The sequence below is a fragment of the Taudactylus pleione genome, unplaced genomic scaffold (assembly GCF_031769625.1).
Source record: "Taudactylus pleione unplaced genomic scaffold, aTauple2 ptg000037l, whole genome shotgun sequence".
NCBI classification, from domain to species: Eukaryota; Metazoa; Chordata; class Amphibia; order Anura; family Myobatrachidae; genus Taudactylus; species Taudactylus pleione.
Window position 1 is genome coordinate 8,168,903 of NW_028284439.1, and position 19,182 is coordinate 8,188,084.

The window sequence follows — 19,182 nt, forward strand, 5'->3', positions numbered from 1 at the left end:
TAAAGGTAACATTTGCTGATGAACCATTGCTGATTCAGGCAACTCACGTTTCTAAACAATCTAATCTATTTACGCTACTTATTGACGACTGTACTCACACAGCGATAAGAGGATGAACATTTTCAGGTACCTACTTTTTAAATGAAAACTAATCTTTGAAAATACACTTGGACTTATTAAGTAAAAGCCCATCGATTACCTTGCCACTATTCACTGGGATGTGGCTATAAGTTCATATATTGGGGTACTTTATATAAACCGTGAAGGTTTGATACAATGTGGAAGTGATATGCAGCTTGTCTCAGTGGAGAGTCAAAGCTCCAGATGCAGATGATTGGACAAGAGCCAATGTGATCTGATAACTAGTTCCATATAGGAAAAACGAAGAGAGGAGCTTCTGTACTTGTCTGGTTACCCCATAGTTATTTGAGGAAATTAGCAAATTGGGGGTGCAGCCTTATGACAACCAGGTAGAATCATGAACCAAACAAAAGAGAAAAACCATTGTCTCCGGGTGATGCATAAGAATTAAAATGTAACCTTTATTATTATTTTTTTAAATGCCATATACTTTAACACAAACAGTGAATTATTAAAACCAATAGACACAAGAGTGTGCCAAACAATATGTGAATAAAGAAATATGTAATAAAAAACAAAAAATTACCATTGTGTTTTATTTATTCTTATTATTCTGTCATTCGTATTAAACGTGTTTTAGATAATTCATCATATGCCATACACCTTAGCAATAGTCCAACTTTAACATAATCTGAGAGTAATGTTGACATAGACTGAATTATTATGAAAATATACTAGTAATAACTGTGGTTACTCACAGATTTAATGCTCTAAAATGAGTATATTAGATAAAAACAGGGATAAAAACTGTAATTTGAAGTATACAGTGTATGTATAATATAGATGATCTCACACAGTTCCAATCATTCAAATCCACTAAGGATCATGTATTTATGTGCTCAGCTTCAAAAAGTATAAATATAGTCTGTAATTAGCCATAAAAAATATTAGGCTAAATCTTACTAACAAGACAGAACAAAGTTATTGTTTAACTATGCACAGATCCTAGTATGGTTGTATGAGTGAAATCAGATCATAATAAGTTCAATAGATCAAATATAAAATGCACAACATTGTAGACACAAGTATATATCATTATCTGTAATTAGCACAAAAAATATAGTTGTGCATATTAGATATATACAAGTATTTTCAGTACAATTATATTGTGCGCAGATCCAAAAACAGCAATGAACATTTCACCTGCTATGTGACAATATGGGGACACTTTGTGCTAATACTCATATTTCCTATCTAGCTATGTCAAAATACATTTTGTGAGCTTTCGTATATAAAATAGAATAAATAATGTCATAAAGGGTTTTGTATCACACTACCTTATATTGTGTCGGTCTAAATAAAATAAGATAATGTTTTAAGGTAATTACTGTGCCCAAGCTATAATAACCTCCTGACAGTTAATGCCAGATCAGAATAGTTTTAGTAGTAATTTGTATAGGATTGCGCAGCATTCTGTGGTTAATAAACCAGAGTATGTTATTGATACATAATGTGACTATGTATCCACATACCTAAATTGAATTAGAAGTCTCTGAGTATAAAGAGAAATCTCCCAATGTGGGGTGCCATTGGCAGAGTCACAGATATTCTATTGAGCACAATCGCATACATACACTATCTACTATATGACTCGCAGGGACCCCCACTTACTAACTAATCTAGCTAGCCATCAGACACAAACATACATTATAAAAATGTTGCTTATTGAACATACACCAAGTGTATGTCTATGCACGTTTCTCTGAGATAGCAGCGTTACCATAGCTAATTCTGTACCAACCATTGTCTTAAAATGGGGAATACTCCTTCCCACTATTTTGTATTCAAATAGTGAAGGGTATGCAATCGGGTAGCCGGCTGACATCACGGCGAGGGTGAAATGACCGGAATCTAGATGTTTGCACCAATGTCAGATATTTTCTTTCTTAAAAAGAATGCAAGGTAGCTATATCTCTCATTCGGTCCTTTACAATAAATATGATCCATCAGGAATATCTTTATTGTTTCCCATCTGAAGAGTTCCCAATCCAGGTCTCCTCCTCGAATTCTTAGCTGGATTTGTTTCATGCCATATATGCTTTCAGACCTTTAGGATTACTATTGTGATACTTGTTGAAGTCCCTCGCTATGGAGGTGAGGGTCTTATATTTGGCTTTGTCTTGACACTTTCTTTATAGTTCCCACATGTTCAAGCAACCTATCTTTCAAAGATCTTCTTGTTTTACTTATATATATTTTGCCACAGGGGCTTTCAAGATGATACATGACCCCTTTTGAGGTGCAATCTACAGTATATAATTTGTGATGGTTCACTAAGCCATTGTTTAGGGGTCATATACTGGCACACTTTGCAGTGCCCACAGCAAATTGATCTCTTTTTTATTGTATTTAGAGTTCTTAAATGTTGTTAAATGACTGAACTAAATGGTCCCTAATATTGTGGGATCTACTCCAGCTTGTCTGCACTTTCGATGGTAATAATTTGGCAAGATCTTTGACTGTATGGAGAACTGTCCAGGGTTTTTGGAGGATGTTGTTAATATATCTCCAGTTTTTGTTAAAGGTCCTAATGAACCTAATTAGTTCTTCTCCCTGATGTTTCAATCTAGGTGCTAGAAGAGATTCTTGAGGGATGTGTCTTCGTATTTCTCATAGCTTGTTTTATGTGACTATTACTGTACCCTCTCTTCTTTAGCCTCTCACATAATTGTTTTTCTCTCAGTTTAGAGGTGTCTGTATTCGAACAATGTCTCTTTGTGCGAGGACGTTTGCCTATTGCAATTGCTCTTATATTGTAGTTTAATGTGAACTGGTATGTTCCCCAATCCTAATTGTTAAGTCTAATATATGAATGTCACTCTGAATCAAGGATTAGTTTTAAATTAAGATCATTTGTGTGTTTAGTATGGTAATTAATTCTTCCCATTTCCTCTGTTCTCCATCCTAAAGTAAGAGGATGTTATCTATATAACAACGATATAATAGGATACGATTTCTGTACAATTTATGGGATTCACTGAAGACCAGTTCTTTCTCTCACCACTCCAGGTAGAGGTTATCGTAAGTGGGGGTTCATTGCAGGTGAAATAACTCTTTGATTAAAACAAACTTCAATAGTGTGATAAGGAATGCATTGAACTCATAATGGACTTCCATATCCATGACATATTTGGCTACTCGTCTGCGATTCTTGTGGTCTGTACTGGTGTATAAACTCTTGACAACACAAGAGACAAGCAAATACATGGATTAACAATTAGGTTCTGCAGTTTCACTAGTACGTCCATTGTGTCCCTGGTGTAGGAAGGTTATGCAAGTACATGTAGGAAGGTAAAGCAAGCACTATGGTGCTACCTGGAGGGATTTTTACATGTCTTCAAAAAATCATAATCCGTTCTATTGATAATTCCAATAGTAAAAGTTTTTGAAATTACATTGTTATACAGATTAAGGAAATTGTAGGTAAGATTGAAAAACTATAGTTTAAAACATTGAGTGTCATTCAGTTGTTTGTTTAGTTCATCAATATACATTTTTCTTGGCCATAATACCGCATTCCCTCCTTTGTCTGTGGGTTTCACTATTATATCCGGCCACTCAGATCTTTGTTTAAGACCTTTTCTTTCTCCTATTGTAACATTGCCACAATGTAGTGTTTCTTCTGCATAAATAATAGATCCAAATTTCTGGACACCAGGTCTTCATATACCTTGACAGTGGGACAGATTTTATAGCCAGGGAAGAAAGATGATTTTTCTTGATTACAGTTTTGTTGTGTGGTTGTGGGACACTGATGTTAGGAGCATCATTATTTTCTTTAAGATCCTCCAATATTCTCAAAACTGGAAGGGCATCTGATGTTAAATTGTCAGTATCATGTTCACGAGTATATCCTCTTGCTTTTTCAAGGAGGTTTGGTTAGAGAAGAACTATTTCTAATAAAAAGATGGGAGATCTTTTCACACACATATCCGTCTGGTTATTCAGTTGGGAAGAAGGAGATCCCTTCAAACAATATATTAGTCTGGTCTTCAGTAAGGACTCTGGGCCTGATTCAGAGCTGCTCGTAAGCGGCCGCTCGTTCGCTCTGAGCAATGTTCGCACAACTGCGCATGCGTATGGGTCATAATGCGCATGCACAAACCAGTCATTGCGGTCTGAAATCGTGCGCTCGCAAATTTGATTGACAGAATGTACCGTTTGTGGGTGCTAATTTAATTGACAGAATGTACCGTTTGTGGGTGGTAACAGGGGAAGGTGCTTGAAAACGGGGGTGTGGAGATCCGAACGCAGGCGTGCCAAGCGGTCAAAAGGGCGTTTAATGGGAGTACATAATTAGTAAAGGAGCGTCATCGACCACGTCACTTGGTTGTCTTTTAGCCTGAACTGCTCGCAGTGATAGCGGTAAGAAAAACCTACCACAAGCACTGCGAGCAGTTCAGATGCCTTTCGATGTACCCGATTAATCTAATAAATACCAGAGATGACATGTGTTGCGAACAAAGGGTCGTCCTTACAAAATAGCGAGCGCATTTTTCATTCACTCGCTCAGACATAGAGGCATCAACAAACCGCAAAGAGCGAGCGCTCAATTTAAATAGCCGGCCTCTTTTTTGGAACGACCGTCCGCAAATAGCGTCCGGCTCTGAATCAGGCCCTCTGTCTTTGAGGTTGATGATTCTAAAGGAGTCATTTTGTCTATTGAAATCAACTATCTCATCTGAACCTATTTTTGTATCTGCTTGGTTCCTCTCTCCAATCTCGCATTTCTTTTTCTTCTCCCTCCCTTTGCCCCTCCTGATCTTGTTCCATCCATACCTATACCTTCTCTTACTTTTTTTAGGGTTTTGCCGAGAAAATCTAATTTGTAGTCTTTATTAAAGGTGTCGCGATTTGAACATTTCCCTTCTAAGGAATCAATATCTGATGTAATTGAGAGAACATGTAATTCTATTATGTTGATGATGATATTCCATTTGAACATACAATTTTGTGTATAATTATCTCTGTACAATGTCCTTAATTTTATCTCTATTATATTATTCTCATAATCCTCAACTTCCTTTTTGTAATTGTCATATACCTGTTGATATTTTTCTAAGGACTCAAAGTTTTTTAATTTGTCCCCCAATGCCGTTATTTCTTGTTTGAGTTTACCTAGCACAAGTTCATCGTGTTTAATCAAAACTTTTATCAGGTCTTTGAGTATTGTTTCCCATTATTTTTTCAAATCAATATTGGCAAGTTTAAAGGCTGGGAACTGTTTGGGCCTCAGATCCCTTTGGATCATGTGATTATTTAGGTAATTATTGAATGTCATCCTATTCTACCATGTCTTGCTTTGATTCATCAATGATTGTTTTAATGTAAATAAATCCTCTGACCAATCTTCAGTATTCTCATCAAATACTGATTCATTATTGTTTCTTAACGTCTATATTCTAGATCTCTACTTAAACTAACAGTGCACATAGTAGAAGAGTGATACAATTGGGTTAGTATGTTGGGTTAATATGTGTCTTTTGGTTTTAATATTTTGCTCTTTGTGTTCAAGTATATGACATTTTACAAAAACGTAATAAAGGTTAAACTAGTTCCATATACAAGGAAATCACACCACTCCAGGGAAAATAAGGAGCGTCCACTTACTGTAACTGTGGTGATTAATTAATGATATCCAGGGCTGCCATCAGAAATTGTGGGGCTCGTGACGTACCAAAAAGGCAGGGCCCACCCCGCCCCCACTATACAGATTACACCTCACAGCAACCCTCTCCTCAGTAAACTTCTCACAGCAAGTTGTCTGCCCTCCTCCTCCCCCCCGCTCCTCACAGCGTGTGACCCGCTCACCCACTATTTCCCCCCTGCCAAACTTACGTTCACTGACAGGCTCGGCCTGGGGTCTGCTTCTACCAGTGCACAGCGCGCTGGTATGAGCAGACCGCCAGCCAAGCCTGTCAGTGACAATAAGTTTGGCAGGGGGGAAGTAGTGGGCGGCGGCAGGAGGAGTGGGCTGGCCCCCCGAGTGTCCGGGCCCGTGACTCCAGGCCCGGCAGCCCCCTCCTGATGTTGGCCCTGATGATATCATTTACACCCTCTTAATTCATATATACGCTTCGGTAAGGGGACAATAAAGATAATAAAACAGTTATTTGGTGAATCTTTAGCATATAACTATCAGCACCCAGGCAAAACTTTATTTTGTGTTTAAAGACACTAATTAGTAAGGGTGAGATTAATCTTTGTAAGCTGTGTCATACTTGTCACAGACTATTTTTATAATGTTTCTTAACATTTCTGAATGTTAGTTCCATACATACCTGTGGATGAAATAAGAATCCAGGAGAAGGCCTTAAATATTTTTCTTTTAGAATCTCAAGTGGATCCATTAGTTTTCTCTTTTCTACCCTGCGATTGTAGATATTGAAATTATCAAAGGTGATTCTGTGACTGGTTTTAAACAAATATAAATAATGTCAGTAATAAAAATGTTTGCGCATATATTTTACATTATATTCAACATATTGCAGAAATTGTATAAAGATCTAATCAATGTTAGACTATTTAATTAATAACTAATTAATTAAAGACTATTAAACTCACTGTTAAATTTTAAATATAAATGCTGAACTCGCAATACATTATGGGGGAAATTAAATTCAGAACAAAGATCAACTGCACACATTACCGCTTAATACAGTAATATCGCTAATTTTCCCACGCACCGCTATGTGGTGCAAGGGAACATTAGCAATGTTACTGGTTGTGAAGTAACTTCAAATTCATCACACTAAATTAAATGTCCCCAGTGAATTACAAATGTCAGTTTCATAAATTAAAAATTATTAATTCTGTGTAATCAACATCTCTTGTCATGCTATTGGTTGCACCATGTTGGCTTAATCTACAGATTACCTGGTCTGCAATGGAGCATGACCATAACGGTGAAATGATTAAGTATACAGCTACATGGCAAGTCCAGCATATGTACAATTCATTACTTCTATTCACAATTGAGAATAATAATCTGCACAAACAAGTTTTTCTATTTACATCATACATTAGCTCGTTTAGATAAACTTTTCAGTTCACCCAGGAACAATATGATTAAAGATGACAATTGGTTCAAAACTATAAATGTGATGACCAAATAAGCCCACACTGTTGTTCCTTTCTTTTTTGGAACACTTCAGTTTTTATTAACTTTTTTAAAGCCCCTCTCATCTACCCATCATTTTCAGAATTCTTAATATAAAATAGGATAAAAGGGGAGACTCAATTAAGCACATAGTCCCATAGGAATCCAAGAAATAAGCAATAAGTACCATAACATCCTGCAGAGAGACACTCTCCCGAAACTGTTTTATATATTGCTCTCATTAACATTACTTATAAAATCTTTCCCAGTACAAAACAAGGACTAACCCTGCGTAAATACAATCACATCTAGAGCATAATAGTTTGCTTCTAGATACCTCTATCAATGTCCTACCTGTATATGGGATCCATGAAGAAAGGTGCAGGCCTGGCATGCTGCAAACAGTGTTCCGATCGTTTAGTTTGTTCTGTCTCAATATCTTTTTTGTCTCCAAATATATGGTTCTTTCTGGGTTGTTCTGGTTGTTTTGTTGGAGCAGCTCGACTCCTGCTGCCCATACTCAAGTCCAAAGGCTGGTCAGGGCCAGAAGACGTCGGATTCAGTGGTTTTGTGGGCACAGTTGCTACAGCCTTTTCCTCCTTGCGCTTCGTTGTAAGATCAAAAGGAGATTCCGAAGTCCCCTTTTGTGTCTTCTTTATTTCTTTTGGGGACTCGGGTTCGACCTTAAGAGGAGCAGGTCTTACATCTCTATCGGCAAATGGATACATTGATTGAGAAAACGTTGGGAAAAAAGGAAGGGGAAACATAGATGGGTAAGCTAAAGATCCACCTTTTTTATCTGGTAGACCCACGAGTCCTGTTGAACCAAAGTACTTCTCAGCAATGGAAGCAATAGCTTTTATGGAATCATTTACTGCCCCAGACACAGCAGTCTGTTCCTCCAAACATGGGGAGAAAACCGAGTAATTGCTGAAGTCTCTTTTACTGTTTAATGCAGCAAGATTTTGCAATGGGCTCATTTTCTCCTTATATATTTTACCATTTTCCTTCGTTTTTTCTTTATCACTTTCAATATCACTTTCAAGATCTGACCCAGAAGTTGTCTCCAGGTCGCTACCGCTAGGTGTGCTGATGTCATCAAGGTCACTGCTCTCTGACTGGTCACTTAATTTGTCATGTGGCCTTTGGCCCGAATTATTTTCACCTATAAATTCCAAGGATTTAGTATCACCCACTGATGGCCGCTTGCTCAGTGCTTTCAAAATGTCCTGTGTTGCTGGTAACATCTGCGGTCTGTTCATATGGGGATTATGACTCTTATTCATCTGTTCAATATTTGGAAGTCCTTTAATAGGTGAGCTGGCAGGCATTAAAGGAGGTCTATGATATAGACCTGAGGGAAACAGACCAGGAAAGCTGAAAGAGAATCCAGGAGCTGTTGGAAAAGTAAGACCGGCAGTGTGCCGGCTAGCACCAAAATAATCTGCAAGCCCTGTGTTTGCATGGTTCATATTGATCATAGAAGCCTTGTCCAAAGTTGGCGTCCCGGGAAGTGAAATTCCTTGACCAAATAATCCTCCAGCAGCAAAGTGATTCTTCCCCTCACAAAATCTCCTGTGCTTATTAAGTGAAGATGTAGTGCTGAACATTTGTCCACAGTCTTTGCATTTGATCTGAGTCCTGCAGTCTGCGTGCATACGCTTGTGTCGGCAAAGGTTTGAAAACTGAGTATAAGATTTATGACAGACTTCACCTGTTCAAAAAAATAAAAAATGCAATTGTTACATGGCGCTTTTTTTTAACTCAGCAGTTTAAACTCAGCACTATACAAATGTCTTTATGCTATTTAAAAGCACACAAACCATACACTCCTATAAATAGAAGAAATCGAGTCTTGGATCTACACTTCTAACACTGGACCTTGAGAAGGTTGGAGTTAGTCGGTCTAGCTACAGTAAATTGCAAATAGGTAGATAATTACTACAGCCATCTATATGTAAGATCAGGAAGCTAGTGTAGAATATATTCACAAAATCATACATAGGAGACTCCAGTGCTGGCAGCCTTTATCCTTCCAGAATTACTAGTATTACAGATTCCACTTTTGAAACATAAGTGTTATAAAATGTACTAAGCTCAAACATAAGTGTTATAAAATTTACTAAACTAGTAGCGGAATTCATCCTGTTAAATAATAAAATGTTAGGAAAAAACTATAAAAATAGTAGATAGGGCGCTGAGGTGAGGGGTTTTCCCAGCAGCTGCAAAAGGGGAGGTAGTCAGCCTCCTGTAAAGCAATAGGAAATAGAATTGTAAATCCAACAGTGGGAGAATGGTTTCACACCGGCGAACATCCAACGCACGGAAAAGCCTCTGGAAAATAGATGCTACCAGGTGGTAGTGAAACGCGTTGGTGGTTCTTCCTATATCAGGCACTCATCAATTGGACACTACTTTGGAATTGTACTGAAGTACCATATTGGACTTGGGACGTTGTCTTGGTTCCAGCATCTATTTTCCAGAGGCTTTTCCGCACGTTGGATGTTCGCCGGTGTGATACCATCGCTAATTCCCTGGGACCCTCGTTTCATCTAATACAAGCTGGTAAACCATTCTCCCACTGTTGGATTTACAATTCTATTCCAAGTCCTTCTGCAAGACTTTTTTTCAGTGTCCATTTTTTTCCAAAACTGCAGTAACAAGTGCCTATAGGATATTATCATGCATGCATTGTGAGGTCGCATTATGGACCTCTATTTATTATCATAGTGGATCCAAATTATTTTAATTCAATTTTATGTATGTATTATTGTTCTTAATATAATATTCATTAAATTGCATCTATTATCAGCGCTGCACATTTCTCTTTCCTATAAATAATAAAATGTTGTCAGTTTTAAACATCTCTGAAGAAACATGCTTGCAAAATGTAATAGGATCAGACATTTTATCCTTGCGATATCCCTGATATATATATCAGTTATATCGACTTTTAGAGACAGCATTCATGGACTTTTTTTGTTCAACAACATATGATGCATGTTGTCCAAATCTACCATAGGTGGAAATACTGTAAATTACATATTTATTCTGTAAGTATCACATGATTAATGCTATATTGAGTGCAATATTAACCAGCATAAAAAGGGTTAAACGCCAGCTGGATTTTTTGTTAGTGAATTTTTCCATAGCACTGATCTATGATACATGCAGGATGTCACTAACAAAGTTGTGACTCTACCTGCAAAGGATGTATTATAAATCATAATGTTCTCATCATTCACACATCAAAGACATACAACTGTAAACACTGAGCATTCCGAGTCATTTGCAACAATCCTTTTGCAGGGTTAGAGACGGGCTGCCCAAACTGACAATAGCTCTATTTTAAGCAAGCAAAGGAAACCAAATTGAATGTATCTCATCCTGGATTGTTGGTTCCCATGAACTGTAATCACGTCCCTGACTTCCACTCACACCAGGGCTAACCTTCCAGCACTTGGAAAAGCCTCGTCCTTGACAATCCAGAACACTTACTGTCATCTTTCAAATATTTACCCTGGCATCACCTCGCTTTATAAATGAACAAAGTATCGCAATAAGAAATTAGAATTACAACGACATCTGGGTTTCCAATTTACCTCCATTCAAAACCTGTAAAAAGCTGATACTGTCAATTACACAGTAAACATTACCATATGCTGTGAAAAAAAACACTTTTCCGATTGTATTGTTATTATTTTCTGTATTTATTCATGTTAGATCAAAGATATGGGATCGTTTTAATGTCCGGGAAATGATACAGAGATGTACACCTGCACCATCTCAGTCTCTTTGGCATGGGGAACATTCACTGTTTTGTTTTAATGACCAGCTTCTAATTAGCATGGAAAAGAGAATCAGGGGCATGAAATGCCTCCACAGTTTCCCCTTTATTAAGGACACATGAAAAATGTTAAGCCATAGACAGGGATTTATTGTGCTCACCTTTATTTTCAAATGATCACTTCTTAGAAGTCTATTTTGTACATTGACTAATGAGACAATACTAGAAAAAGCTTTAATGGATTCTTGCTAATGACGGAACAGTAAAAATGCTATTATCCTAATTAAAAAGATTAAATCCGTGGATGGCGCAGGGACAAGCAATGCATTATACTGCTCTGTAGCGATTGGCCTCACACATTGAACAAGGGGGTTTATGCATTAATGTGGCCCTTGAGCAGATTTGGAAAAACAGAAAGTCTTTCTGCAAAAGCACCATGTACATAATATCTAGCTTTAAGTGAACCAGATGGGCTAATCGCTTCCATACAGTACACGGAAACAACAAAAGACACTTTTCTTCCACTCTGGCACCTACAACACTGATGTTCAGATTGAATATAGAGGAACACATCCTTTACCATCTTTCATCACTTTACAACAACCCCTACAACTTACAAAACTCCGAGCCCCCGTGAGCATTATCCTCTCAACATCTAGCGTGCTCAATTTGTAATTTCTGGAAAGACTGGAATAAGATAGCAGTCAGAATTGCATATTTTCTGCTTATTAAACACATTAAGCAGTGCACTGAATATGCAGTACCAATTTTAGCATGTGGTTTCTATTTGGTGGACCTGAATAGTTTGTGAAGGCAGTGAGTAATTACCTTTGTGTTGGTGAGCTTTCACTCAAGCCTGAGCAGAATAGTGAAATAAGAGCCAGTTGCCATAAACAGACTAGTGTGCTGTACACGGTGTGTGGGCCCTGCCTGGACACAGATAGCACCTTTACATGTAAATTGTGCTCACTGCCTGACTGAAGAAGTTTCCAAATCCTGCAATTACAGGAGTAGTGCTTGGAATTGTTTAGATATTAGTTTCATTCTATCATATATAAAATGAGTAGAAAACATGCCTGGAAGGGATAAATGATGCCGTTTTAACACTCTCTGCCCTTCAGCTTTCAAACTACCTGTTACTATAGGTTAGTATATTTACAACATATAAATGCATCAGAAACATTGGCATAATGGAGGATGCGTGGGCACAAAGTACCCGGGTCTCTAAAGGGACTTGAGACTGCCAGGGAAGTGTAAACTTCCACATGATGAATATCCCCCTCCCCCATACTGAGGGCACGTGACATGGGCATTAGAACACCCCACACTTGGCCACATCACCCCAGCGTAGGGGCCCGAACAATTTCTTTGCAGCCTTGATCAGAAACATATGTTCTTATATTTGCTCTCAGTGTACACTGTCTTGAATCAGTAGCCTGTGTTACCTTCCAACTGAATCTGTCAGTGATACATTCTGCATTACATGTTCCAGTCTGTCTTTCAGGTGTAATAACTGTTTAGACTTCTGATGATTTCTTATAACTGTTCCTTCAGGATGTTTCTTTGAAAATTACAATTGTTCATTTATTTTTTGTTAATATTTTGATGTAACAATTAAAACAAAAACACACAGTAAAAAAAAAAAATTAGGGAAAGACAAACAATGTTACTTACATACAAATGGCTTCACACTGCTGTGGATGTGCTTGTGTTGTTTAAGACCTGATGAAGTTGCAAACGTTTTGCCACACTCGGAACATGCATGAGCCCGAGCTCCGACATGCTGGGACCGAATGTGCCTTTGGAGGTTGCTAGGATCCGTGAAAACCTGCTAGGAAATGAGTACACATTAGTCAGTATACATGGACCATACAGCAACATTCAATAGAAGTGTAATGTTTGATCCAATCATTTCATTACAACATCACCACCTGCCAAATGCTGCGGTACCTGAAAACTGTGCATTGTGTAACAAGCGATATAGCGTATAGAGCGAATAGCATATATAGTATAGCTAGAAAAATATTGAAGAAGGTTTAATTTTAGGTGAAGGGGAACCACCCAAGATCTATTGGAGACTTTTGCCCATTATTGGTCCGTAAAATGTGGTGTAAGGGATAACTCATTGCTGTGATACTATGCGTATTGCACGAAAAAGTTTTGGAAATTATTCCGAAGTTTTTGAGTTACACCAGGAAGACAATGCACAAATGTTCTACATAACCAACTGCAACCAATCATATTAATTCTACAATGTATTTATTTATTTATTATTTATTAACAGTTATTTATATAGTGCACACATATTCTGCAGCGCTTTACAGATAATATCTGGCCATTCACATCAGTTCTTGCCCCAGTGCAGCTTACAATCTATATTCCCTACCACATGCACAGTAGGGTTAATTTTCATTGGGGGCCAATTAACGTATCCACGCAAGCACAGGGAGAATACACAAACTCCACACAGTTAGGGCCGTAGTGGAAATCGAACCCACAACCTCCGTGCTGTGTGGCAGTAACGCTAACCATTACATCGTCTGTGTTTAGAAGCACGTATCTGATTAATTGCTGTAGCTCACAGTATACTGGATCACACAACACGCTTTACATAGGGAGGTTTCAATTTTAGAATTTCATTCAATTATCCTGCTCTAATATCCTTAAACAACCAAACACAAATTCACATTACCTTGGAGCAGTTCTCACATTCATAGTGTTTTCCAGTATCGTGTGACATTTGGTGGCGGATTAAGTTGGATTTCCAGTTGAAGGCTTTAGGACACTGGTCACATTTGTACTCTCTCTCCTCTGTGTGAGACAGTAAGTGTCTGTCCAGGCTGCAGAAGACACACAAGTGTAACATATAAAAACCTACCACATTTAGCACACAATGGAAAACCATTACGTCATGTACGATAAGAAGAGCAGGTGAAATATTACAACAACCTAATGGACATGTCCAATAATTGAGAGAGAATCTCCAAAGCAGATTTACTTCAAATTATATTATGAGCCACCAAGAGTGTCAGGACAGTCAGAATGACAAAACATACAACATACAAATCACACATAGAAGCAGAACAAATCTTGATTTCCAACTCTCCCTGAAATAGTAGCAATCTCCCTGACTCCCTGCATAGTGCAGCAATCTCCCTGATTGCTCCTTACCCCAATTATGTAGATGTTATATACAAAAAAAACCAGAGATATATACATTCAAATGGGATCATTAGTATCATATCCCTGCATTGGTTATAAGGCACAATGATCCCTATGGCTACATGCATTTTCTGAAAAGTATCAGTGTGTTTTCATCAACAAGTAGATCTTTCTGACTGCATATGGATGTAAATCAATTTTATGACACACCTCTCAGATGTAGCAGTACACGCCACTTTACCACCGCGCTCATAGGTGTTGCTTTCACAATCTTCCTGGAATGCCTTTTCAAAAGTAGACAAGTATGGAACAAATACTGTACATACAAGGCTGTGGAAGTAGTGGAGTAGAGACTATTCTATGGCATGAGCTTATGTTTCAGATACTGTTAAGAACCACAAGTTTGGTGTCTCCTCTTAGGTGCTACAGCAGATAATAAAAGCTGTGATTTGGTTCAATGAAGCAAATGACTTTCCAAGCCTACTCCAAGGTACTGCTAACTATTCTGACTGCATCTGGCTCCATGCATGTTTAAGCAATAGAAGAACTCTCTTTAAGTGAAGCATGCATAATCTAACATCAGTTCTGACCTTTGCATGTCTGGAAACACCTGATCGCATTCTTTACACTCATGGGAGTGATGCATCTCAATGAGGTCGCTGTCATCATTCAGGTTTGGCTGAAAATTGTCCTCTACCATTGAAAACGCTGAGTGAGGTGTGCCACAGGGAAACTTCTGATGGTCACTCAGCTCGGCCTTGGACTCAAACAGCTGATCACACTCCTCACAACGATACTGACACTCCTCTGTGTAGCAAAGCCAAAAGTTATTACATAGTCATCTGAACCTTAAGCAGAAATGAAACACTCAGCAGAACAGGAATAATGTAAATATATTCCAGAATAATGTTCTAAAAATGAAGGGTAAAACATGTCCGCCACACTGAAGAATTTATTCTGTGACTTAACAAAACTGCTTTCAGCCTCCTGGTCACACCATGTAGGCGTTAAACAATGGCGGATAGTATGGAGCTTACCATGGATGTCAGGAGCCATTGTTACATGGGTATAATCTTCACTCTTCATGAACAATAAGAGCTCTTCGCCTGCCTCAATGTCAGCTACAACTCTGTAGAATATCTATGAAAAAGAGACTGTATAATCAGTGGTCGTGCTAGAGCCCGCATGTCATTAGCTGTGTGTTCAATGCTTAAGAAATCATTTTGCTTTTCAAACTATACTGTGCTGTAAAAAGTGATTAGCAAATCTCACTCCCTGCTGAGTTACACTTCCTAAATACAGAAAACACGGCAAGACAATCCAAAGCATGAGAAAGAAATTAAACCTGATTCTTTACTGGAAAAGCAAAAAAAAAAAAGACATATGTTGCCTAGTATAGAAATGTTCCATCTATCCTAATGACATCAAGCCTTGATTTACATTTCAGGTTCCCCTATATGCCACCCTATAAACCTTACCATCAATGTTCTAGCTCTTCATGGTTCTAATCCCTACTGCATCCTACTTATACAAACCAATAGATCATAAACATAACACAGTTTTTTGGAGCATGTAACTTTTTTGTGAAATGTAAATCATAACATAATATACATTAGAAAAATATGAAACAATGATGTGTTAATTCCAAAGTGCCTCCCTGCTTTTGTTCCATGATACGTCTGGACTTATAGGAACATCCCATAAGACCAGGGCTAGTTTGACCATAGTTACAGTTCATTTGAGTAGAAAGCATTAGACAGAAATAGGTGCACAGGTTTCAGGGCTTTTATTCCTCTTTATTTCTCATAGAATCACAAGTGAAAGATACCATGGACATCACATATGAAGCTCACTAGGGGCCTCATTTAAGTAAGGGGTAAATATAGCTAGAATGGAACTTTTTAATTACTAATAATCCATTTTGCGCTGCCTGTGTATGTGTGGTGGGGCACATTTAAATATGCAGATTTAGAGGAGGAAGAGGGTACATCCAAACTTAACTCTAAAGTGGTTATGAAACAGGTGCCAAGATTACAGAACTGGCTTGATTTAGGTGAGTTGTAAGGCAAAACCAGCTTTATAATTGATTGTCGCTTTCAATTTAGCTGCAAACTCGCCAAAATTATGCAGGTTCCGTAATCTTGGAACCTATTTCATAACCCCTTAAATTGTAATCTTTCATTGTATACAAAAAGAAAGCGCGTAATGGCAAGACTACAATTGTCCAGCAGGTGCAGCGGCTATGGGGTCTGGATGTGAGAGGGGCCTAAGGTAAGAGAGGCCAACAATGCTGGGGCCACCTTCTGTGGATGCCCCTGCACCCTTCTTCATCCACAGCACTTCCCAAGCCCCCATTCTGCTCTGAATGCTCATGCTCAGATGAGGCTCCCCTTTGCTCTTCTCACAATAGCAGCACTTCAGTGCATGGAAAGCTGCAAAGCACATCCTTGAGAAGGCAGCCATGTCACTGCTCTCAGTGCTCCCCCTTACTGTGATTTCACATGCACCACCATGGCAGAGTGGCGTGGGGGATTGCCAGCCCTCAGCATTATCACCAACGTCCTACCTAAGTTTTGCTATGGGGTCCGGCAATGCACGGTCCCAACATCCCACTGTGGTCTGTTAAATAAGCATAATTTGGGATGCAGTCCAGCCGACGGTCGCAATACTGACCGCCGGCTTCCTGACTGTCAAATCCCGGCAAGGTACTAATGACAGGTGTCGAGATCCCGATGCCTGTCATTAGACCTACGCCGGGAGCACGATGCGGTATTACATACTGATTCCCTTAATTTAGCTGAATTTGTTTCTAACTTTAAATGAGTCCATACAAGTGTATCAGCACCAGCACATCCAGAAGGTCTACCCAGTACACTGGAAGGTACTTAACTATTTTCCAGTTTTTGGAGATACCTTGGTAAACTAGAACAGGATAGGGGTGGGGAACCTTATTTCTGTCGAGGGCCATTTTGATATACATATAACATTTTTTGCAGCCCCGGTGCAGGCCACGCCCCTCCGTGTGACGTCACATGGGGCGGTCCCACAATCGCCGGTGATTACAGCAATGCCCGGAGTATCCTGAGGATGTTCCGGGGTGCTGTAAGGGCAGCGGTGTGACCGTCTGTAGCGTCTAAAGGACACTACAAGCAGCACTGCTGCATAGATACTACTGGCTGCAGGGTGCTGTTCTCGGCACCCTGCTAGCCAGTTGAGGCTAGCAGAAAAAAAGCTCAGAGGACCAGACCAAATGATTCCAGGGGCCTTGTATGGCCGCCGGTCCTGAGGTTCCCCATCCCTGAACTAGAAGTACACCTAAGTTAGTGGAGAGGTACTCTGTGCAAAAGTGTAAAAAACAGCTAAAAAATCAACTCAATGTTCAACTTTTTCCCACATCTGCAACACCACTTTCTGTATGATTACACTTTGATGCCCCTTCACCCCATCCCCAGCGCTTTAATCCTTAATTAGCGTGATTTAAAGCCTTATATTGCATAGATGAGTCATGAGAGCAGACACTGGGACTGTCTTTTTTTACATGTGGAATTTTTGTGTGGGTTAAGTTTTTGCTTTTTACATTGGGTATCACTGAATTCAATTTGAATGTGCAAAATATGTCCCATTAGGAGTAAGGGATAAGACCAGACTTCCATCAGCTCAGAGCCAATGAAAAATGTTTTTGTAGAGTGAAAAATTGCTATGTGCCCTTCAGCAAAGCACAGCTTGTCCACAAAAATTCCCCTTACTGCACATGTAATCTTCACTTCTCCCCATTATGCTTCCCTGAATCCATAAGCACCAGTGCAAACTGAGATGCATGATATCACTAAAAAGATTTTACTCTGCACCTAGGCAGTTTTGCACTTCATAAAGGAGGACCTCAGAGTCTATTTACAAACTAATGCAATAATATTATTTACAGAACTTTAAACCAAATAGCAATGTTGCAGTTTGCTAAGAATTCCAGTAGATGGCTCTAAAAGCCAGTTATACATTACATTTAATACTTTACTGAATGAAACATGATAAAAGTATGCTCATTATAGGAAGATGGACAGTTTTAATTGAAGGGGTATTTTAAAGTGAAATTTGATATCTGATTCAACATTTTACACAGTGGTTTATATTACATTTTGTTGTAATCTCACAGAAGCACTTTGAGTATGAAATATTGTTGTGATTGTGATAATGACACATATTACAATAAGGTTATTCCCTTTAAAAATGCAGTAAAATATTATTTTTTTCTGGAATGTTAAAAAAGTAGCTCCACACATTGAAAACAAGTATTCCCCCTTTATTGGGCATATTATTGTGAATGATAATTTTTTATATATATATATATATATATATATATATATATATATATATTACATGCAAAAACAGCGGCACTCACAGGACTTTGTAAAGAAGACTCCAGACTCCCAAGGTGGGAGTCTGGAGTCTTCTTTACAAAGTCCTGTGAGTGCCACTGTTTTTGCATGTATACATTTTGGCCTGTCTTGACCATCAGAGGGCACCCAGGCATTTGTATGTTATTTAACCTGTGGAGTGCCGGCTTTATTTCAATATATATATATATATTATATATATTATTATTATTATCTTTTATTTATATGGCGCCACAAGTGTTCCGCAGCGCCTTACACAGAACTAGTAAGTGAACAAGAAACAAGTAACTTACAGTACATTACAGTGCAGGACAAGGACACGATTTATATACATTGCTGCAATAGCGATGAAAGAACTCACAATAAGCAGCCGGGAGATGGCAGTCACGTGTTAGGTGCCCTTATGGGGAGTGAAGAGTCGAAGAAAATGTAAAGAGAAGCACATGAGGGAAGAGGTCCCTGCTCGTGAGAGCTTACATTCTAAAGGGGAGATAGATATATATATATGCGCTAGAAAATGCACATTTCATATTTGAGTGAGATTTTAGTTAATATTTATCAAATTAATTTAGAATCCGGGCTCCCATATTCCTTACTTGTTT

At 38.5% G+C, this 19,182-nt stretch overlaps 1 protein-coding gene across 2 annotated transcripts in view; it reads right to left on the minus strand.

Annotated features, from left to right (window-relative positions):
* The window catches only part of MECOM (MDS1 and EVI1 complex locus), a 355,310-nt gene that overhangs the window by 15,388 nt on the left and 320,740 nt on the right, over window positions 1–19,182 (minus strand). For both annotated transcript variants that reach the window (XM_088452371.1, XM_088452373.1), the window contains 6 exons: window positions 15,227–15,329; window positions 14,780–14,996; window positions 13,720–13,867; window positions 12,702–12,858; window positions 7,595–8,954; window positions 6,423–6,552 (listed from right to left, as the gene is read on the minus strand). In XM_088452371.1, the coding sequence (XP_088308497.1) occupies window positions 6,423–6,552; window positions 7,595–8,954; window positions 12,702–12,858; window positions 13,720–13,867; window positions 14,780–14,996; window positions 15,227–15,329 (2,115 nt within the window). The remainder of the gene's footprint in view (window positions 1–6,422; window positions 6,553–7,594; window positions 8,955–12,701; window positions 12,859–13,719; window positions 13,868–14,779; window positions 14,997–15,226; window positions 15,330–19,182) is intronic.